This window comes from Procambarus clarkii, chromosome 41 (assembly GCF_040958095.1).
Source record: "Procambarus clarkii isolate CNS0578487 chromosome 41, FALCON_Pclarkii_2.0, whole genome shotgun sequence".
Classification (NCBI taxonomy): Eukaryota; Metazoa; Arthropoda; class Malacostraca; order Decapoda; family Cambaridae; genus Procambarus; species Procambarus clarkii.
In genome coordinates, this window is record NC_091190.1 from 24,832,606 (window position 1) to 24,856,260 (window position 23,655).

At 46.2% G+C, this 23,655-nt stretch overlaps 1 protein-coding gene across 1 annotated transcript; it reads right to left on the reverse strand.

The window, feature by feature from the left end:
- Positions 1 to 1,933: 1,933 nt before the first annotated feature.
- On the reverse strand, positions 1,934 to 13,516 carry LOC123761120 (cuticle protein 7-like). The gene is made up of 3 exons (XM_069339118.1): positions 13,471 to 13,516; positions 3,838 to 4,074; positions 1,934 to 3,469 (listed from the first exon to the last, which is right to left on the reverse strand). The coding sequence occupies exons 1-3, from the start codon at positions 13,483 to 13,485 to the stop codon at positions 3,116 to 3,118; spliced, it is 606 nt and encodes a 201-aa protein (XP_069195219.1). The 5' UTR covers positions 13,486 to 13,516; the 3' UTR covers positions 1,934 to 3,115.
- Positions 13,517 to 23,655: the final 10,139 nt, after the last annotated feature.

Below are 23,655 nucleotides of genomic sequence, written 5' to 3' on the forward strand. Positions count from 1 at the left end.
ATATATATATATATATATATTTTTTTTTTTTTTTTTTTTTTTTTTTTTTTAATATATGGAAGGGAGTACCACCTCTAGCTGGAAGAAGGGGGACCCATAGCCTCGGAGGAAACCACGCATAACGCATTAGAGGGAATGTTTAGATCCCCTCCAATACAGTTTCTGTGTGCTTTTCTCCTACCACCCCCTTCCTTTTTTATTTTTTGTGCACCAAGAGAGGCACACCCATCAACACCCCTACACAAGGCTACACCCCTACACAAGGCTACACCCATCAACACACATTTTTTTTATTTTTTGTGGTTGGTTAGGTTAGGTTGGTTGGTTTAGGTAGGGTTGGTTAGGTTCGGTCATATATCTACGTTAATTTTAACTCCAATAAAAAAAAATTGACCTCATACATAATTAAATGGGTAGCTTTATCATTTCATAAGAAAAAAATTAGAGAAAATATATTAATTCAGGAAAACTTGGCTTATTAGGCAAATCGGGCCTTGCATTGTAGGCTGAGAAGTGCGTTCTGGCTACTAGGTACGACATATATATATATATATATATATATATATATATATATATATATATATATATATATATATATATATATATATATATATATATATATACCAGTTTTTTGAAGGAACTGGGTTCTAGGCTCATTGAAACAACAAGGGACCCGAGAGCTGCAAGCTTTCTTTTCCAGCGCCTCAGTGTGGCGATACAGAGGGGAAATGCGCACTGCATCCAGGGTTCCTGCCCGCCATCTGAGGAGCTGGAGGAACTCGACAACCTATGACAACCATCTTTGTAACCCATATGTAACTCCTTTTTTGTAACAAAGTTCAAATAAAGTAAATATATATGTGTACATATATATATATATATATATATATATATATATATATATATATATATATATATATATATATATATATATATATATAAATATGACAGTGTCAGACCACGGAGGAAAATTGAAACGGGAATTTCCTTAAGTACTTTCGTATATTAATACATCTACAGGAGGAGACTCCTTCTGAAGATGTATTAATATACGAAAGTACTTAAGGAAATTCCTGTTTCAATTTTCCTCCGTGGTCTGACACTGTCACATTTTTAATCACGTGTTTATTTTCGTGATACACACACACACACACACACACACACACACACACACACACACACACACACACACACACACACACACACACACACTATATATATATATATATATATATATATATATATATATATATATATATATATATAAATAATAATAATAATAATATGTATGTATATAATATTAAATACAGACCAAAATGAGCAACATTTAGTGGGCCAGCCTGAGGCACAGAGCCCAAGCGGTACTGTCCCTTAAAAAATGGGCTCTATAAATAAACAGAATAGAAGAGATTTTTAGGGGTGTTGGTGATTGGCGGGCGGCGTCAATTTCCCTAGCCTTGCTTGGACTATCCTGGCCTATCCTCGAGGATAGTGTATATAATCGACTATCCTCGCCTTCCAGAATACTGATGTTTTCACGTCCGTCTGGATCACATCCCACTGGAGGATGGCAAGCATACCCGTAGTTTACCTGGAGGTGGTTTCGAGAGTTTTACTATCAATTTCCCTAGCCTGGCTTGGGGTCAATTTTGTGTTAACTTGATGTAAAAGGTCTTCGCTTGTAGCGGTCCGCAGGTCCACTACAACCTGGCTGATCCTACACTTCGTGCAGGAGAGGGTTCCTGCAATATATACATTGGCAAGTCTATATAAAAATACAGCTGTATGTGCTCATCGTGTGATATATTTTATTATGATTTAATTATGCTGTATATACAATGTTTTAATGAAGGAATAATGTAAATACAGAAAAGTATTCTGAAATATCATGTGTTAATTTACATTTGGTATGGATAATGATAGCCAATTGTTGTCACGTAACGATGCTTTATTAACTTTGTAAACATCTTGATACAAAAAATATATTTCAAACTATTCGTGTTCAGATCAGCATCTGATCGCAAAAAGGTGGGACATGACCGTGGCACCTCAGGCTCGCCCCCCAGGCGTAGTGGGGCATGGGGCAGCCAGGCCAGGTGGAGTGGGGCAGAGGGGGGGGGGGGGCGGGGATATGGTGGGATGGGTGCCGTAGGTTGATAGGGGCTGGCACTAGGTGGGTATGGGTTTGATGGAAAGGGAACAATGGGTGTGCAGAAAGCTGGGGTAGAAAGGAATATGCATGGAGCCAGGTATATTGTGGACAAATATGGGGATAGGCAGCCAGAATACTATCCCACAGTGGCAGGGTACGTAGGACAAGGCAGGGATAGGGGCAAGGCTGCCAGGAGACAAATGAGCCTAGCACAGTCTATTATATCAGACCAACAAAGCTTTATAACATAGTGTAAGAAATATTGCCGGAACAACCGTTGACATCTTCAAGAGAAAACTAGATAATTTTCTTCAAGAAGTTCCGGTCCAACCGGGCTGAGGTGGGTATGTGGGCCTGCGGGCCGCTCCAAGCAACAGCCTGGTGGACCAAGCTCTCACAAGTCCACTCTGGCCTCGGGCCGGGCTTGGAGAGTAGAACTTCTGGCCAAGATGCCACCAGCACCCAGGGCGGTTCTGACCAAGGTGCCACCAAGCACCCAGGGCCGAGCAAGGTAAGGTAAGGGCGGTTCTGACCAAGATGCATTACCTAGGTTAGAACCTGCCTTCGTGAAGGTAGCATATTAGTCCAATAATATTTGACGAAAGAATATCCAAGTTTAACACAGTCATTAAGCAGAAGAATACAGCGAAAGTCTTGAGAACTAAGCGGACAGTATCGAAGGGACTCTTAAAGGAGCTTAAACATGTACATAGAGGCGGCTACAGGCTAGAGCTACGCCGGGGGGCTACAGGCTAGAGCTACGCCGGGCGGCTACAGGTTAGAGCTACGCCGGGCGGCTACAGGCTAGAGCTACGCCGGGCGGCTACAGGCTAGAGCTACGCCGGGCGGCTACAGGCTAGAGCTACGCCGGGCGGCTACAGGCTAGAGCTACGCCGGGCGGCTACAGGCTAGAGCTACGCCGAGCGGCTACAGGCTAGAGCTACGCCGAGCGGCGACAGATATCTATAGATAGATTGGGTACACTGGTGTTGCATGGTGGCGAGGGGGCACATAGGGTGCTGACGTAGGGTACACCGGCTTGGGTGCCTGGTAGGGCTTTGGGGCAGGTTTGTACACGGGCGGTGGGTTGTAGGCTGGCTTATATTCCGGGTAAATAGGCTCGCCCTCGTAGGTGACCTGGGCCTGGTAGCCGTTGTATTCGTCGGCGACGTAGTTGACGGTCTGGATGCGTCCGTCGGGCAGCGCCACGGAGTACGAACCCTTCACAGCCTTCCCGTCGGAGTTCTCAGAGTGGCCGAAGTTGGCGCCGGAGTAGTCGTCCCGGACACCGTAGTCGAAGGCGTATGGCTTGGCTTCCTAAACACAAACAAACATTTAATAAACACAAGTGGTTACAAGTCAGATCTACTCCTGTTGTCAGGTGTAGGGGCTCACCCTTCCCATAGCTCATGGTAGACTATAACTTCTAGTGTTCCCTGTAACACGACTCGCCAATCGGTTTACAACCATATCCCCCTCCCCCCAGTTACTGATTATGAGTGCCTCTGTAACCGCCGCCCACGGGATGGGTATGGGGTGCATAATAAAGAATGGAATTGGACATTGGTGAGTGGCGGGGGGGGGGGGGGGGGGAATATATAAGGAGTGGCGCTGAGTGGTTGGGATGAGGGCAGTAGCCGAGAATACGGCAGTAACTGTATTGCTTTAATTATATTAACACTCACTTCTTTGTAGACAGGTTCAGGGCGATAAGCTGCCACCGGCTTGTAGACGGGTTCTGGCTTGTAGACGGGCTCTGGCGTGTAGACGGGCTCTGGCTTGTAGACGGGTTCTGGCTTGTAGACCTGAATTGGTGGGCGGTAGGGTGCGGCCGTAGGGTGGAAGGGTGCGGACGTGTAGAGAGGACGGTAGAGATCCACCGCCAAGGTGCTGGCGGCTACTGTAAGAACGACGACGATGACCTGTGTGGGGACCAGCACATGGGGTGAGGGGAGGTCACTTGGTAAGAGGAGCGTAGGGAGACATGGGGAGAACGGAGAGAGCGTGGAGTTAGCAGAGGGAGGGATTAAGATAGCTCCAGGACCTTGTAGTTCTGCACGTAGGTGTTTAGCGTGTATGAGAGAGATTGAATGCATGTGATAATCAGAAGTTATGTTGGTCAGTTTTAATAGGTTTCTCTCTACTACCAAAGAGGTTATTGTTCTGGCCAAGGAACCAAAGCTCTATTGCCTCGGAAGAATCTATGTGATTTGCTGTCCTCTTTAAGATAGTTAACCCGAATATGTTAACTTAAGAGAGTTAACCTTGTTAATCTTACCCCCACTGTCTTGAACAACTAAGAGTAGAACTCCCCACAGTCTTAAGCAACAAGAGTAGAGCAACTTGCAGAACCCCTCGAGGTATTTTTCAGGTATATTCCAGTTTCAGAAGTGTCTAGCCAAATGGAGAAATGGTGTATCTCACTGAGTCTGTCATGGTGGTGAGTCCTGACCCATGAATGGGGTGATCTTGTTATCATCCGGACCCGGCACTCAGACTTCCGACTGCCACCACTCACATCCTCCTTACCACAGCTATTACAACCACACCTCTTATAATCACCACTGAAGGGCAGGCCTAATGTAAGAAAATAGTCTGGTCAGTGAGTGCATACAGTGACACCACTTGGTTATATCCACTGACATAGTTAACACCCATCATTAGCAGCATACGCTATACTGGCCAATATAATAACTGCCTTTAGAAACGTGTGTAGGGAATCGTTCAGGACCCTGTATACCACTTACGTCAGACCATTTTTAGAGTATGCAACTCCAGCCAGTTCATACTTAAACACGAGACAAAGTTGGAAAAGATTCAGTGGTATGGCACCAGACTAGTCCCAAAACTGAGAGGTATGAGCTACGAGGAAATGTTAAGGGAGCTAAACCTGACGTCCCTGGAAGACATAAGAGTAAGGGGAGACATGATAACCACCTTCAAAATTCTTAGGGAAACTGACAAGATGGACAAAGACGAACTTTAGCACGGGCGGAACACGCACAAGGGGACACAGGTGGAAACTGAGTACCCAAATGACCCAAAGAGACATTATAAATAATTTTTCAGTCTCATACTTATTAACTTATTAACATTAGGCATTGATGTGGAGGAGGCAGACTCCATACATTATGGACATTTTAGAGCCCAGTGGGCTCAAGAATCTGTACACCAGTTGATTGACAGTTGAGAGGCGGTACCAAGGAGCCAAAGCTCAACTTTCGCAAGCAGAACTAGGTGAGTACAACTTGTTAAGTACACAGGGGCCTGACGGATGAGTGGACAGCGCTCGGGATTCGTAGTCTTACGGGTTCGATCCCCGGCGGAAGCGGAAAAAAATGGGCAAAGTTTTTCACCCTGATTGTTGTTCAATCAGGGATTGATTGTTGTTTACTGCAAGGTTGCTCACCTAGCAGTAAATAGGTACCTGGGAGTTAGATAGCTGCTACAGTCTGCTTCCTGTGTGTGAATGTGTGTATGTGTGTGTGTGTGTATGTGTGTGTGTGTGTGTGTGTGTGTGTGGATGTGTGTGTGTACAAAAACAAATCAGTTGATTGACAGTTGAGAGACGGGCCCAAAGAGCCAGAGCCCAACCCCCGCAAGCACAACTAGGTGAGTACACATCGATTTTACTTTCCCCATCACTGCTGTGTGTGTCTGGGTGGGTGGGGGGGGGGACCTAATGCCATGAATTAGCGGAGAGGAAATTGTTATTCGTAGGCGTGGCCCGGGCGAGTGTGGGAGGTCAGAGGTCATGGGGCGTGGGAGGGACGTGGGGGAGGAAGATTGGAGGTCATAGAATGGAAATTAGATGGTTGACGAGAAATGAGAAACGGGTGTGGTGGTAGGGGAGAGTGAGGGAGAGTGGGGGTGGTGGGGGAGAGGTTGTAGTCTCTTGCCTCAAATTGCGTAATAGTTCCGGGATGGCTGTTCCATGTTCAGCAGAGTAGATGGATGTTGCGTTTGGGTAGATGGATGTTACGTTACAGTTGATGGATGTTACGTTACAGTTGATGGATGTTACGTTGTGATATCTACCCGTGAGTAACATACTCACAGGGATCCCATGCTGGGTATTGTTGTATTGACTCGTTAAGTTTTTAGGTTGTTTGTCCACTTGGACTCGTTGGTAGAGCGACGACTCCACTTCTTGCGGGTCGTCGTTGGGTCCTTGACGACTCAAGTGGTTGGACACCGCTCCTTCTCTCTGTCCTCCTATCCCAGCTCCTGTGCTGTTTACCTAGTCCTTCCATGTGCTGTAGTCATACAGGCTTGGCGCTTTTTCCTCATACTCAACCTCTCAAGTTGATGTAATTAAGAGTCAAAGGTCCAAGAGCTTCAAGATAGTCACATAACACAGGTTAATGTGGACTGACAGAAGGAAGAGTGTCTCTAGCACCTGGTCAACTAGTGACGTGGACTACGTGATGAGGAAGTAAACTGAGTATACGTGGACCACGTGACGAAGTAAACTAACTATACGTGGACCACGTGATGAGGAAGTAAACTGACTATACGTGGACCACGTGATGAGGAAGTAAACTAACTATACGTGGACCACGTGACGAAGTAAACTAACTATACGTGGACCACGTGGAGGCATATCATAAATGATGCCACAAGGTAATCTCATTTGAAATGAAGTCCTCGGTCAAGATTCATCAAGCATTTACGCACTCACTTACGAAACCCGTACATCTTTCCCTCAGTCATACGGCTTTGTCTACGTTTGTTAAACGGTTCACGAGCTTCGAAGATAACAACTCAACGTTCTTAGTGTAATAAACTCGTTGTGCTTCAGAGCTCATAGACTGTTTAATTAATTTAAACACAGTCGCCAGGATTGTTGAATAATATTCAGGTTTCGATTCATCAATTTTTGATGAGTCGTGTCCCAGATGAATAAAAGGCGAATTTGGGAAATAGAAATAGAATTGTCTTTGACAAAGAGGTCACAAAGAGTAATATTAAACCAAACTATCCATGTACTTTCCAAGCATACTCAACATTAGAGGTATACCGTTGTTGTTAAAAGATTCGCTACCTGGAACAAAAAGTTCCAAGTAGCACGGGCTACGGTGAGCCCGTAGTACCTTAGGTATACCGACGCTCATACGGTTAACTGTTACCAGTACTGACACTAGCTTATTAACCGACACGGTTACCGATCCTCCGATACTATTACAAAAACCGATACTGCGATAGCGATTCGTCGTTAACCTTTGGGGGACCGTCTAGAAGTAAAGGAGGGGGCTGACAGCCGAGTGGACAGCGCTTCGGATTCGTAGTCCTGAGGTTCCGGGTTCGATCCCCGGTGGAAGCGGAAACAAATGAGCAGATTTTCTTTCACCCTGATGGCCCCCTGTTCACCTAGCAGTAAATAGGTACCTGGGAGGTAGACAGCTGTTACGGGCTGCTTCCTGGGAGTGAGTAACAAAAAGGAGGCCTGGTCGAGGACAGGGCCGCGGGGACGCTGAGCCCCGAAATCATCTCCAAGATAACCTGAAGATAACCACCATGGAAAATATGAGTGGCGACATCATAGAATCTTCGGTGATGCCGCCTCCATATCCTTATTTTTCCTGGCATCACTTGTACGTGGGAATATGACTGGCGTGGAATAATAACGTATTATAGGATACCTGGCCAACCAGCCTGTGGTTGACGCGTCAGAATGCGAACAGCGTCGTCGTCTTACAGCCTGCTTGACCGGACTGGGAACAAGGTGTGGTGGAGGGTGTAGTGTGGAGTATAATTGTGTAGTATGACTGTGTAAGGGGTGTGAAAGTAGCTCAAACCCTCGATATCGTTGAAAAAAGGGCGACAGGTTATAAAGAAGTATTCAGAGAAAATAGGAAGATAATGGACATTATAATGGAAAACAGATGGAACAGTAGAGGAAAGAAGAGGAGAAAAACAAGAGATATTAGTTATAGGAAAGTAAATTGTGAAAGAGGAAACCTAAAATAAACAATAGTAATCCCCAACCATTTCGACGGTCAGGTATTGAACACCGACCTGCACGAAGTGAGACCGGCGCTCTACCGTCCAGGCTAAGTGGGTGGAAATAACACGAGCACTACGGGAGTTATGGAGTGGGAAGGTATTCAAAAGATATAATTGGTGAATGAAAGAGAGTGGAAGGGTGAGAAAAGAAGAAGCCTTGTGTTGTATGGTATAAACACAAATATATATGTTTATATATATATATATATATATATATAATCTCACACACACACACACACACACACACACACACACACACACACACACACACACACACACACACACACACACACACAACAAACCAGGAAAACACAATACCAATAATTTCATACGCAACGCCAAAATACATAGGCACCCTTCTCCTATTCATTCCATAACTCAGTCTTTGAAAACTGGAGCAGCAGCAGCAGCAGCGTCCCCACAGACACCCACCCACCCTCACACACCCAGCCAGTTGCCTCCTACCCTGACAAACCGAAATAGGTCTGGGGGACCTCAGTGTGAACCAGAAAATTGAGTTTGCTCTTCCTTTTCAATTCTATTTTCGTTGGGTATTTGGAAACAGAACTCCTGGGAGAAGCAGAGCCAGGACTCGTAATAGACTTCTTTTTTCCTGAACTAAAGAACCGATATGTTGAGTTCCCAGACACCCATCCACCCCCTGCCTCATCCCCACCCCCTGACACCCACTACGATGAAAGGTCCAGAAATGATCTCGTTGGTGACCGGTTAAGGGGAAGGAGAGCCTTGTGGACTTCGCTGGTGGGAGGGAGGGGAAGAGAGAGTAGAGGGAACCCAGTGAGGGAACTGAGGTTAGTATAATTGTCAAGGGGAAACAAAGTTGTTTTAACATTCATACATTAAAACATTGATTGTAACCAATATATATATATGTGCTTCAGCCTACAGTTTAGACCTATTGTCTTATGTATGACCCTCTGTCCTGCGTGACAGTGAATACCAGCATTATCCTCACTTTAATTAGACTTAATTGAAATCTCAGATTAGGCAAAATTGTAATTAGTTTTGTCAATAAAGATAATAATAAGTATAATGGTGGTGTGTTGAAGGCTTTTGTCGGTACCTGGTTGACAGGACGGTTTTATGAGTGGTTGGTTGGTAGGGTTATTGGTGGAGGGTTGGTAGGGAGGGTTATCGGTGGAGGGTTGGTAGGGAGGGTTATTGGTGGAGGGTTGGGAGGCTTCTGCCAGTATCTGCATATGGCAGGTAAGCCATTTTCTTTAACACTTGAATGGTAAAATGGTTGACTAAATCAGATAAAACTATTAAGAATTGTGTTTATGGAGGTAGACTATCTACCGAGGGTGACTTGGTGACATAGAATAACGAGTCCCTATACTCTGAGGTAGAGACGAGCGAGTGGAGGACGAGGGAGAGTTGAGGTTAAAGATCAAACAATACACTATAATAACGAGGCAACGTTTCACAACCGAGTAACTATTGGTATTTGGGATGAAATATATTACGACCTATAACTATAAAATACAGTATATCTATCTTTTTGTCTGAGGATGGAGGCCAGGCAGGTTTAGTGGGGGCCCAGTTTCAGTGAAGTGTGCAGGATTGGTGGGATTTTATCCTGTCATGGGTTAGTGGGTCGGGACCGACCCGTGACCCCACTGAAGTTCGGGGTAGGCCACAGTCCTGATGCCCTACCCTCACGAAATTGTGTGTGGGGTTGGTGTGTGTGGGGTTGGTGTGTGTGTGTGTGTGTGTGTGTGTGTGTGTGTGTGTGTGTGTACGTGCGTGTGTGTGTACGTGCGTGTGTGCGTGCACTGGTACAAGATGGGAAGTACATGTGGGAAGGGTGAAGGTTTCTGGGGGTGATATTGGGAAAGGGAAAATTGTCGTTATAATTACAAAATTACTTGGGTCGAAATTGGGTGAGAAATGTGAAGTCCTGCCCTATTTAAATTTGTTGGGAAGTAAAAAAAAAACTTTCCTCCCGCTCCAAAGTTACCCCATTAAATTGCGGTAAAGAAAAAAAAAGTGGCTTTAAAATGCCGCTCTAATTCGCCTTTTGGGAACATTAAAAGTTTCCTGGAGACATTTAGTGGAAACGTTAATACGGCCACTGCTCCCCCCCCCCCAAGAGTCAGATCCAACAGCCTGGTTGACGACCGGGCCGCGGGGACCCGAAGTCCCGGAAACACTTCAAGATAGGGCTAATAATATCCACCTTATCACTGTGTGTCCCCTGGAGAGACCAAAACAAACCTGTCCTTACACTTGATGCATCGAAATACCGACGCTTCCTGGGACTAATGACCATCGGGGGTTAATTGCCTTGGTTTCACGTGCTTTTAGTTGGGCAAAACTGCTACATACCTGACGCTCGTCGGTACTCCTGTGTGGTATTTCTCTTGGTGGGTTGACAAGCGATTTGTACAAAACGGAAAGGGGAAAAAATGTTGATTTTATTTCTACTATTTTGGTTCTACATCAATATATCTTGATAAGTTATTATTCCAATTCCAATTTGTGCGCGTGTGCGTGTGTGTGCGTGCGTGCGTGCGTGTGTGTGTGTGTGTGTGTGTGTGTGTGTGTGTGTGTGTGTGTGTGTGTGTGTGTGTGTGTGTGTGTGCGCGCGTGTGTGTGTGTGTGCGTGCGTGTGTGTGTGTGTGTGTGTGTGTGTGTGTGTTTGTGTGTGTGTGTGTGTGTGTGTGTGTGTACTTGTGTGTGTGTGTGTGTACTTGTGTGTGTGTGTGTGTGTGTACTTGTGCTTGCGGGGGGTTGAGCTCTGCTCTTTCAGCCCGCCTCTCGACTCTTATCAATAAATTGTTTTTAACTACTAACTTCCCCCCCCCCCCACACACACACACACACACACACAGGAAGCAGCTCGTAGCAGCTGTCTAACTCCTAAGTGCCTATTTACTGCTAGGTAATAGGGGCATCAGGGTGAAAGAAACTCTGTCCATTTGTCTCTGCCTAGTCCGGGAATCGAACCCGGGCCACATGATTACGAGTCCCGCGTGCTGTCCACTCAGCTACCAGACCCTGTGTATGTGTGCGCGCGCTCCTCTGTGTGTGTGTGTGTGTGTAATATGAATTTCCAACAGTAAATAATTGGATAGTTGTATGTTAAAAAGTTGTGAACCGTCTAATCTACTAATTAGAAAGTAAAGTTATACCGGGGAACTTTGTTCACTAATGTTACATTGTTAATACGTCGCTTGATTACGTAAATAATGCGACGTATTAGACGAGGGTTCGGGGGCCCGGATGAACTTGACTCTTCAGCAGCGGGTTGATGAGGTCACAAGACTTTCACTGTGTAACACATCAAAGTCAATATTTGTTTTGTTCTCTCTCAGACTTTCTAGATCTACATCTTCACTTGTTACTTATGAATTAATGTGACTGCTCACGGGTGCGATTTTACACACACACACACACACACACACACACACACACACACACACACACAGTATGGAGGCATACTTCATACACAGTTTCAAATGTAGATATGATAAAGCCCAGTAGGCTCAGGAATCTGTACAGCAGTTAGTTGACCGTTGAGAGACGGGATAAAAGAGCCAGAGCTCAACCCCCCGCAAGCAGAACTAGGTGAGTACATACTCATCCACTCACATTCACATACACACACACACACTCACACACACACACACACACACACACACACACACACACACACACACACACACACACACACACACACACACACACACACACACACACACACAGGGGGCCTCGTAGCCTAGTGGATAGCGCGCAGGACTCGTAATTCTGTGGCGTGGGTTCGATTCCCGCACGAGGCAGAAAGAAATGGGCAAAGTTTCTTTCACCCTAAGTGCCCCTGTTACCTAGCAGTAAATAGGTACCTGTGAGTTAGTCAGCTGTCACGGGCTGCTTCCTGGGGTGTGTGTGTGTGTGTGGTGTGGGGGAAAAAAAAATAGTTAGTAAACAGTTGATTGGCGGGCCGAAAGAGCAAAGCTCAACCCCCGCAAAAACACAACTAGTAAACACAACTAGTAAACACACACACACACACACACACACACACACACACACACACACACACACACACACACTCACACACACACAAACAGTTTTCACCTAATAGCCAAAACCGCACAGCAGAGTAAGCAAGGACGGCTTTGCATAATAGCCCGAAACATTTGTTACATTCATGGTAAAAAGTAGTTAGACCTTAATGAAATTAACATTAACATTAACATTCATCACAATAATTGCTTACTTGTGCCCAATTTCACCTACGCTTGTCTCGGGGAGTAATAATGTGTATAGTGAGGTGAACTTTCTTACTTAAAGTTCTAATTTAAATTCGCGTGTTTATTAAGAATATAAAATGTTCTTGGTAGTACGGACGGGTTCGTTCTCAACTCGTAATCAAGAATTCCGGGTTCGAATCCCCCGTCTGGGCACGTTTCTATTATCTAATGCCACTGTTCACCTAGCAGTTTATCCTGGGGAAGAATCCGTAATTGATCGACCTTTTTTTTGGGGGGTGGGGGGGGGGGGGTGGAACTATCATAATCACTAAGCCATTACGACTATATAGGATGGGGTCAGGATAAGGATTTGGGATGGGACGGTAGGAAAGGAATGGTGCCCAATCACATGGGCGGTCGGGGATTGAATGCTGACCTGCATGAAGCTCAACCGTCCAGCCCAAGTGGTTGGGCTGGAGAGGGGGGTTATCTCGGTATATAAGCCTAACATGTATAAACACACACTACCTCCACAGATCTCCAGTATCATCTATTGATACTGGTAATGGCTCAAAAGGGCCACCACTTACGGGCTATTCATGCCCGTGCCACCTTTTGGGTGACTTAATCTTCATCAATCAATCAAACACACACTTACGGGCTCACCATAGCCCGTGCTACATGAACACTTCGTTCTGAGTAGCTAAATCTGCAACAACAGCAAAACACACTCTCTTACGGGCTATTCATGCCCGTGCCACCTCTTGGGTGGCTTAATCTTTATCAAACACTAACTGTCTGCCTGTCCCCCGACACAATGAATTATTATAAACTAGGTCTTATCTTTATATGATCGTTAATTAATATAAATTTTCTATGATGATAAAGATTAAGCTACCCAAGAGGTAGCACGGGCATGAATAGCCCGTAAGTGGTGGCCCTTTTAAGCCATTACCAGTATCAAGAGCTGATACTGGAGATCTGTGGAGGTGCGACTGCACCCTGCGTGATAAGGCAATTGTTTTCTTAGCAGCTATTGGATGTTAGGTGTAATTAATATGAAGTAGGAAGAATGGGTGAGGGAGCAGTGAGTACCTTGAGGGACGCCATGGTGGTGGAGGTGGTGTGTGAGGTCGGGCCGGGTGAGAGGCACTGATGCCTCCGTCTCCACTGCCTCTCCTTATATACTCTGGGGCCCGTCTTCAGACCTTGGCCTCCCTTAACCCCTCCTTTTCCTCTCCATCTATACACTCCCACTTATCGTGCACTTGTGCTCAGGGAAGGGCAGTGTATGCCCCCTTCTACCCATGACAGTGTACGCCCCCTTCTACCCATGACAGTGTATGCCCCCTTCTACCCATGACAGTGTACGCCCCCTTCTACCCATGACAGTGTATGCCCCCTTCTACCCATGACAGTGTATGCCCCCTTCTACCCATGACAGTGTACGCCCCCTTCTACCCATGACAGTGTACGTCCCCTTCTACCCATGACAGTGTATGCCCCCTTCTACCCATGACAGTGTATGCCCCCTTCTACCCATGACAGTGTATGCCCCCTTCTACCCATGACAGTGTATGCCCCCTTCTACCCATGACAGTGTATGTCCCCTTCTACCCATGACAGTGTATGCCCCCTTCTACCCATGACAGTGTATGTCCCCTTCTACCCATGACAGTGTATGTCCCCTTCTACCCATGACAGTGTATGCCCCCTTCTACCCATGACAGTGTATGCCCCCTTCTACCCATGACAGTGTATGCCCCCTTCTACCCATGACAGTGTATGCCCCCTTCTACCCATGACAGTGTATGCCCCCTTCTACCCATGACAGTGTATGTCTCCTTCTACCCATGACAGTGTATGCCCCCTTCTACCCATGACAGTGTATGCCCCCTTCTACCCATGACAGTGTATGCCCCCTTCTACCCATGACAGTGTACGCGCCCCCTCCCACCCATGACAGTGCACGCCCCCCCCTCCCACCCATGACAGTGTACGCCCCCCTCCCACCCATGACAGTGCACGCCCCCCCCCCTCCCACCCATGACAGTGCACCCCCCCCCTCCCACCCATGACAGTGCACGCCCCCCCCTCCCACCCATGACAGTGCACGCCCCCCCCTCCCACCCATGACAGTGCACGCCCCCCCTCCCACCCATGACAGTGCACGCCCCCCCTCCCACCCATGACAGTGCACGCCCCCCCCCTCCCACCCATGACAGTGCACGCCTCCCCCCTCCCACCCATGACAGTGTACGCCCTCCCCTCCCACCCATGACAGTGCACCCCCCCCCTCCCACCCATGACAGTGCACGCCCCCCCCCCCTCCCACCCATGACAGTGCACGCCCCCCCTCCCACCCATGACAGTGCACCCCCCCCTCCCACCCATGACAGTGCACCCCCCCCTCCCACCCATGACAGTGCACGCCCCCTTCCCACCCATGACAGTGCACGCCCCCCCCCCTCCCACCCATGACAGTGCACCCCCCCCCCCTCCCACCCATGACAGTGCAGAATGATCCTTAACAACCTGACACACAATATTCTTCTGGTGTTGAGCTAAAGACCCATCAGCCTCTGAAGGGCCGTTAAGTTTAATAGTTTATTTCATCGTGATCCGGAGAGTCGTTGGCAGTAATTAAGGTCAACGCTAACTGCCCTCTCATCTAAGACGCTGCATGTGGTCACGGATGCGTCCAGTACGTTATTAATGCGACGTATTAGCGCAAATTTCGAGCATCAGGATTTTGACGTTTTGTATGCATCGGCTACCGGTTAAATCGGTCGTATTCTGTACGTTGTGACAAATGGGACTGGGTTATAAGTGTTTGTGATGGGTTTGCTAGTGTAAGAGTTCATGCAGTTCCGCATTGGTCACTACGTAACAAATACAACTGTTTTGCCTAACTAGAAATGTACGAACCCAAACAACCTACTTAACCTGTCGAGGCAGATACACAGAAAACGTCAATGTTACGGTACTTTAATTTGAACTAATACGTCGCATTTTTTAACGGTTTGATCAATTCGGTAAAAAATGCGAGGTGAGAGGACAGTTTTACCTTAATTGCTGCCCAGTGCTCCAGGGGTCTTTATTACTGCCCAGTGCTCCAGGGGTCTTTATTGCTGCCCAGTGCTCCAGGGGTCTTTATTACTGCCCAGTGCTCCAGGGGTCTCTATTACTGCCCAGTGCTCCAGGGGTCTCTATTACTGCCCAGTGCTCCAGGGGTCTTTATTACTGCCCAGTGCTCCAGGGGTCTTTATTACTGCCCAGTGCTCCAGGGGTCTTTATTACTGCCCAGTGCTCCAGGGCTCTTTATTACTGCCCAGTGCTCCAGGGGTCTCTATTACTGCCCAGTGCTCCAGGGGTCTTTATTACTGCCCAGTGCTCCAGGGCTCTTTATTACTGCCCAGTGCTCCAGGGGTCTTTATTACTGCCCAGTGCTCCAGGGGTCTCTATTACTGCCCAGTGCTCCAGGGGTCTCTATTACTGCCCAGTGCTCCAGGGGTCTTTATTACTGCCCAGTGCTCCAGGGGTCTTTATTGCTGCCCAGTGCTCCAGGGGTCTTTATTACTGCCCAGTGCTCCAGGGGTCTCTATTACTGCCCAGTGCTCCAGGGGTCTCTATTACTGCCCAGTGCTCCAGGGGTCTTTATTACTGCCCAGTGCTCCAGGGGTCTCTATTACTGCCCAGTGCTCCAGGGGTCTCTATTACTGCCCAGTGCTCCAGGGGTCTTTATTACTGCCCAGTGCTTCAGGGGTCTTTATTACTGCCCAGTGCTCCAGGGGTCTTTATTACTGCCCAGTGCTCCAGGGCTCTTTATTACTGCCCAGTGCTCCAGGGGTCTTTATTACTGCCCAGTGCTCCAGGGGTCTTTATTACTGCCCAGTGCTCCAGGGGTCTCTATTACTGCCCAGTGCTCCAGGGGTCTCTATTACTGCCCAGTGCTCCAGGGGTCTTTATTACTGCCCAGTGCTCCAGGGGTCTTTATTACTGCCCAGTGCTCCAGGGGTCTTTATTACTGCCCAGTGCTCCAGGGCTCTTTATTACTGCCCAGTGCTCCAGGGGTCTCTATTACTGCCCAGTGCTCCAGGGGTCTTTATTACTGCCCAGTGCTCCAGGGATCTTTATTACTGCCCAGTGCTCCAGGGGTCTTTATTACTGCCCAGTGCTCCAGGGGTCTCTATTACTGCCCAGTGCTCCAGGGGTCTTTATTACTGCCCAGTGCTCCAGGGGTCTTTATTACTGCCCAGTGCTCCAGGGGTCTTTATTACTGCCCAGTGCTCCAGGGGTCTTTATTACTGCCCAGTGCTCCAAGGGTCTTTATTACTGCCCAGTGCTCCAGGGGTCTTTATTACTGCCCAGTGCTCCAGGGATCTTTATTACTGCCCAGTGCTCCAGGGGTCTCTATTACTGCCCAGTGCTCCAGGGATCTTTATTACTGCCCAGTGCTCCAGGGGTCTCTATTACTGCCCAGTGCTCCAGGGGTCTTTATTAACTTAAAACAAATTCAGAACAACTTCACTCTGAATTTACAGAGAATAATTATTTTTAATTTTGTTTACGGTACACCACCAGTTAAGGTCAATTGTTTTACCAGAAACTCCCGACTTGGCTGCCAGTACATAAAATATTCCTTGTACCTTCTTGTATATAATAAGGTTACTTTTAACACCCTCTGAAGTAAACTGTTTACAATATATTCACATTTTGCACTTTTTTACAGTCAAATAATGCTTATTTATTTATATATTACTTATTTATATATTTACCTATTTACATTTTATTTTTTCGGTTTATTTTTTATTTTTTTATATACAAGATAAAATGGGTTTGTGGAGTAGATAACATTGGTGTTGTCATTCTCCCCAAGCCACGACCTATTTTACTACTGATTACTGATTACTACTGATTTTTACTACTGATTTTAGGCTGATTACTATTTCAGATTATTAGTTGAAATGTCATACTTCCACTTATAATAGTACTAACGTTGTCAGTGCGTAGTAGTAATTCCTAGTCGCTTATCCATTATGTATTAGAAATCACTTTACTCTGAAGAGTGTGGATGTGTAGTGAGCACTGTGGGAGTGTGCGCGGGAGAAGCGCTTGTGCTCTGTGCATTACTGTGGAGGATTTTTTTTATTTTCTACCACAGACGTGGACACACTTTTACAATGCTAACCGGCATATATACATTTTCTTCTGTCCTCCATGGACAGGGTTAGAGATGTGTTCAACATATAGTTCAGGGGTTTATTGAACACTCAACCACAGAAGGTGATTCGGTGCTTTTAAAATGCTAAGCTAACCTACATACGTAAATACATAGATACACAGATTTACGTATGCCCTACATAAAGTGTTCGATGTGTCTTTTACATAGTGTCATTAATGTACATTTACAAAGTTGAAATGTAATTCTGATCAGCTTCCATATATACTTTATACACATACATATGGAGTGTGGGTGGTTTGCCTTCCTCTACTGGAGTGAACGATATGGAAGGAAATGCACAAGAGTGCATTGTTAACGGTGAAGAACATATGTCATAGGCACAATCGGAGAACATTGCAAGAACATGAGAGGTCCGCGGTTGTTCAACGTCCTCCCAGCGACTAGAAGAAATATTGCCGGAACAACCGTGGACATCTTCAAGAAAAAACTAGATAGTTTTCTTCAAGGAGTGCCGGACCAACCGGGCTGTGGTGGGTATGTGGGCCTGCGGGCCGCTCCAAGCAACAGCCTGGTGGACCAAACTCTCACAAGTCAAGCCTGGCCTCGGGCCGGGCTTGGGGAGTAGAAGAACTCCCAGAACCCCAGCCAGGCATGATCAAGGTATTACCGTGGGCAGAGCGTGAGTATGGGAGCACTCTTACTCTATAATCTATATAATGCTATGGGAGAAGCGCGGTTGTGTTGCACACTCTTGCCCCGTGTAATAAGCACAAAAATCCCCAGTGAAGTTAAGATAATTCAGAAACGCTTTGGCCTCATTGCGTCTTGGTGCCGTCTTGATTATGACTATTTTGTGTGTATGTGAATTAATGTCATTGTGTAGTAATATCTCGCGTTGAGAAATTACATTAATTTACTTTTTATGGCTATAAACGTGTTTTCATTTCTCTTTCATTTGTGAAAGTGAAGATTTGGGTGTGCAAGTGTGGCTGTTTCCAGCGTAATTATATCCTGAGGTTTGTCCATTTACTGATTCCGTAGAGTGGCGGGCTTGTTTTGTGAGCAGGGTCGAGTTCGATCCCCGATGGTCCAGTTTGGTTATGAATATATTTTAATATTGGGGTAACCTAGGCGTGCTGCGCTTATACCCACCGCTTCTCGCCTTCATACAATCTATTCTCACAACATGTTAAACTGTTGCTCAATGGTGATTGGCAGGCAATTCCAATTATCCTCATCGCTATTTCCGAAGCAGTTCTTCCCCTATTTCCTCCTAAACCAATATTCCTCCTACCGGCTCCTTATCCTGTTATATCCTGTTATTTTCTGTTATATCCTATTTTCTGTTATTTTCTGTTATATCCTATTTATTTCCTGTTATTTTCTGTTATATCCTATTTATTTCCTGTTATTTTCTGTTATATCCTGTTTATTTCCTGTTACTGAATTGTTGTATTCTGTTGCTACCTGTTATTTCATGTGATGTGATCATCGTTTCCTTCACTCTTCTCATGTGTTTCTTCACAGCATTTGGCCGCCGTCTCACTCGTCTGAGAATGCTCATTAACCCGATAAACCGATAATAATGCGGTGCTTTTAATTTTTGAAAGCAAGATAATTTTTACGCAGTAGTTGAATAGCGTCCAAATTGGGTTGTGAGGAGCGTAAGCCGGGGGTTGAGCCACTGTTGCCAGGTTGCCAGGCCGCGTGTGTGGCCATGACAGGGTGTGACAGGAAGTGATTGTGAGGCGGTGTGGGTGTGGTCCCTCTGTCAGTACCCGTCTGGTCGTCCGCCGTCTCCAGTCTCCCGTCACGGCCCTCTCCCCCCCCCCCGGACACCGACCGGGGGGGGGAGGGGGGGGAAGGATAGTTCCCTGCCCTTCTCTTCACATGCGAAGGGAAGGGAACTATCAGGGGGGGGAAAGCACCAAGCCATTACGACTATATAACACTGGGAAGGGATAAGGATTTTGGGATGGGACGGCGGGGGGGAAAAGAGTGGTGCCCAACCACTTGGATGGTAGGGAATCGAACGCTGACCTGCATGAAGCGAGACCCACAACCAGTCACTAGATGCCCATATCATAATATAAGCTGCTCCATACGCAACATTGGCTAATATAAGAACTGTCTTTTGCAAGCTGAACAGTGTGTGTCGTTCAAAAGCCTGTTTATTGATTTATCACACCAGTTTTGGAGTATGCGGCACCAGCGTGGACTCTGGAGAGAGTGTTTATAGGTATGCCAGCAGACTAGTCCCGGAGATGAGAGGTTTGAACTATGAGGCAAGACTAAAGGACTTAAACATCACGTCGAAGGAAGAGAGAAAAACTAGGGAGACATGATGATGTAAACAAAAAAAAAAAACTACAGGGAATAGACAAGGCAGATTTATTTGGGGGAGGGGGGGGGGTTGTTAGGTCCTTTTATCAATATTTTTATTTTACATCAATAAGCGATATGTAATATCATTTTTGAAAGACAGGTGGAAAATATCAGAAATACATGAATTTAGGGCGGATGGGTTGGATTTTACTCAGAGGAAAAATATGGTTAGGAAATACATGTTTTCACAGTTTTTTTAAATTGTTCTTCTGATTTTCACTGACATGTGATTTCTGTAAATTTTCCCGTGATTTTCATGTCTGATTTTCAATCGTTGAATTTTTACCATCGGGTTTTCACTTAATTTTTCTACAGCCCAAATTCCTTTCCGTCGCTCGGTGAGTTTTATTTCTCGAGGCCACTTTTTCATTTCCTTCTTCAAATATTCATTGCGTTCAGCGTTCAGTTTTCTGCATTCAAGATGCGTAGGGTGTCTGGTGCGCCTCAAAGGTCTCCTTTGTCTGCTTATTACGCCTTTTGAGCCTCCATATTTACTCTCCTTTGTCATCCTTTCCTCATTTTCTCTTTCTCTCTCCCTGGGTATTCCTTTTGCAGTTTTCCCGCATTGCTTTCTCTCTCCCGTCCCCACATCCTCTTCCTTTTTTACTCTTAGCCTTCTCCTTCTCTCCTGTTGATGTTTACCCTTTCCCCCGTTTCCCCTCTTCCTCTTCATTTCCCCTCTTTCCTTCCTACCCTTCTCATCTTCTTAGTAATTCTCTGTTTCACATCCACCGTCTCCCCTCCATCTCTCTCTCTTCTCCCTCATATAACTCGTCTTTCTCTGCCCCTCTCCAATCTCTCCCACGGCTGCTCCTCACAAGAAAGGGTCGGTGGTGGAGCCTGATAAAGTTACCTACTTAAGCTGGCTGCCTTTGACCACCTTCTATAACGAGGGAGTGAGCACCGTGCCACTCGTCTCTTGTCTTCAGGCTTGTGGGGAGATGAGGGAGGTGTGGGGAGTCTACCTGTGGGGAGATGAGGGAGGTGTGGGGAGTCTACCTGTGGGGAGATGAGGGAGGTGTGGGGAGTCTACCTGTGGGGAGATGAGGGAGGTGTGGGGAGTCTACCTGTGGGGAGATGAGGGAGGTGTGGGGAGTCCACCTGTGGGGAGATGAGGGGGAGTTTTTTATTATTATTATTATTTTCTACCACAGACGTGGCCACACATTTACAATGCTAACCAGCATATATACATTTTCTTCTGTCCTCCATGGACAGGGTTAGAGATGTGTTCAACATATAGTTCAAGGGTTTATTGAACACTCAACCACAGAAGGTGATTCGGTGCTTTTAAAATGCTAAGCTAACCTACATACGTAAATACATAGATACACAGATTTACGTATGCCCTACATAAAGTGTTAGATGTGTCTTTTACATAGTGTCATTAATGTGCATTTACAAAGGTGAAATGTAATTCTGATCAGCTTCCATATATACTTTATACACACACACACACACACACACGCATTCACATACATTTGTCTCTTTTACTCTGACAGGGTGAGATAGCTGATAGAGAAACTAGTGTGCAATTGAGCACTTAATCACTGAAGGTGATTAAGGTGCTTTTACAAGCTCAGGTTATATAGTTACATCATATAACATACATTGTATAATTGATACATTACATGGTTAAACTTGGGTACAAGTCCAATATATCAAGTGTTCCAGTACTCGTATAGTAACTACAGAGTTCAGCATACCTTAGCCCAGGAGGGCGAAAGTCAGTCAATATGGGACAATCTACAATATAATGTTCAAGAGAGTGCATGTTTTCTCTTTCACAAAGTTGACACATTGTGTACCCGACATTTGGGTTTTGAGAAAGCTGCCAGATACGTCTATATCCCAGGCGTATTTTGGCCACTATAACATCACATTGTCATAAGGGAGAGGCTATAATATAGCCTATAGCCATAGCCACTATAACATCACATCACATGAGGGGGAGTGTGGGGAGTCTACCTGTGGGGTGGTGAGGGGAGTGGGGGTGACGACAGCTCCAGAATGGCTAGAGCTGCTACATGAAACTCATGTGTTACAATCTGTAAAATTATAATATTTTTCGTCCAAGTGATGTCCCCAAGGCTGACTGAGACGTCAGTGGTGCGTAATTATCTTGTAGTTTCGAAGAGTGAGCTAAACTTCACCACGCTGAGGATGAAAGTGAAAGGTTAATTGCGACATGTAAGGATGTACTGACACCAACCACGGGAAGAGAACCTAACTGTTTAGGGTAATCACGGGCGAAACGTTCCTACAAGAAGTGGTGATGGATACGAGGGTCTACGGCCCGCTCCAAGCAACAGGCTTACCTATCAGGTCATCACTAAACAATCTGGCACCGAACTGAGAGGAAGGAGCTACTAGGGAAGATTGCTGGAGCTGAATCTCACGACAGGAAGACAGAAGAGTTTGGGGAGACATGATCACTACCTATACAATTCAGAGGAATTGACAGGGGGGTAGATAAAGATAATTTTTGGCACGGGTGGAACAAGCACAAGGGGACACGAGTGGAAACCGAGTACCCAAATGAGCCACAGGAACGGTAGAAAGAACGTTTTCAGTGTGAGAGTAGTTAACAGGTGGAATGCATTAGGAAGTGATGTAGTGGAGGCTGACTCCATACACAGTTTCAAATGCAGATAGAGCCGAGTAGGCTCAGGAATTTGTTCACCAGTTGAGAGGCGGGACCTAAGAGCCAGAGCTCAACCCCGGCAAGCACAACTAGGTGAACACGAACACACACACACACACACACACACACACACACACACACACACACACACACACACACACACACACACACACACACACACACACACACACACAGTTAGTAGTCAGTAAACAGTTGATTGACAGTTGAGAGGCGGGCCGAAAGAGCAAAGCTCAACCCCCGCAAACACAACTAGGTGAATACACACACGGCTCGCACACGCACGTACACGCACACGCACGTCTCTCTTTAAAAAAATAGTATGGTGTTAACCATTTCAGCTCCTTGTGCAGTTTGCCATCAGTTGAAAAGGGTTGAAAATCTCTCCTTTGGGGCGTGGATTGGAACAGGAAACTACAGTGCAAGAGTAGTGAGCAAGAACAATAACCTAATAGAGGCAAGGTATTTCACGCCAGTTCCAGCCGCAGTTTCAAGAGTATTTCTGGAAACTCGCAAAAATATCGGCTGCTCTTGGAATAGGTAACAGAAAGGAGAGGGGCCCAGGAGCCGAAGTTCGGCCTGCAAGCCTTTAGAGACACCTCGCACACACATCTCGCCTCACTGGAAGACACACGAGGGAGGACGAAATACCACATGCACAATTTCCTGTTACATTAATAACAGAGAAGGAACGGGTTGTACTCCTGGACACGGGAGGAAACAAGGCAGTAGTTGAACCATTTATAATTAATTTGATCAGTGTCGTGGTAAACTAAATACATTTGAAAGTGAAGTTGTAATTATCAATAGGAAGCACTGAGCTATTATGACTATATGCCACTTGGAAGGTATATGAGGATAAGGATTTGGGATAGGATAGAGGGAAGGAATGGTGCCCGACCACTTAGACGGTCGGGGATTGGACACCGACTTGCAAGAAGCGAGACCGTCGTTCTACCGTCTAGTCCAAGTGGACGGAGAAAGCCTATCACAGTATAAAATATAGTTAGGACAGCACGAGGCTCAGGAACCTGCACACCAGTTGATT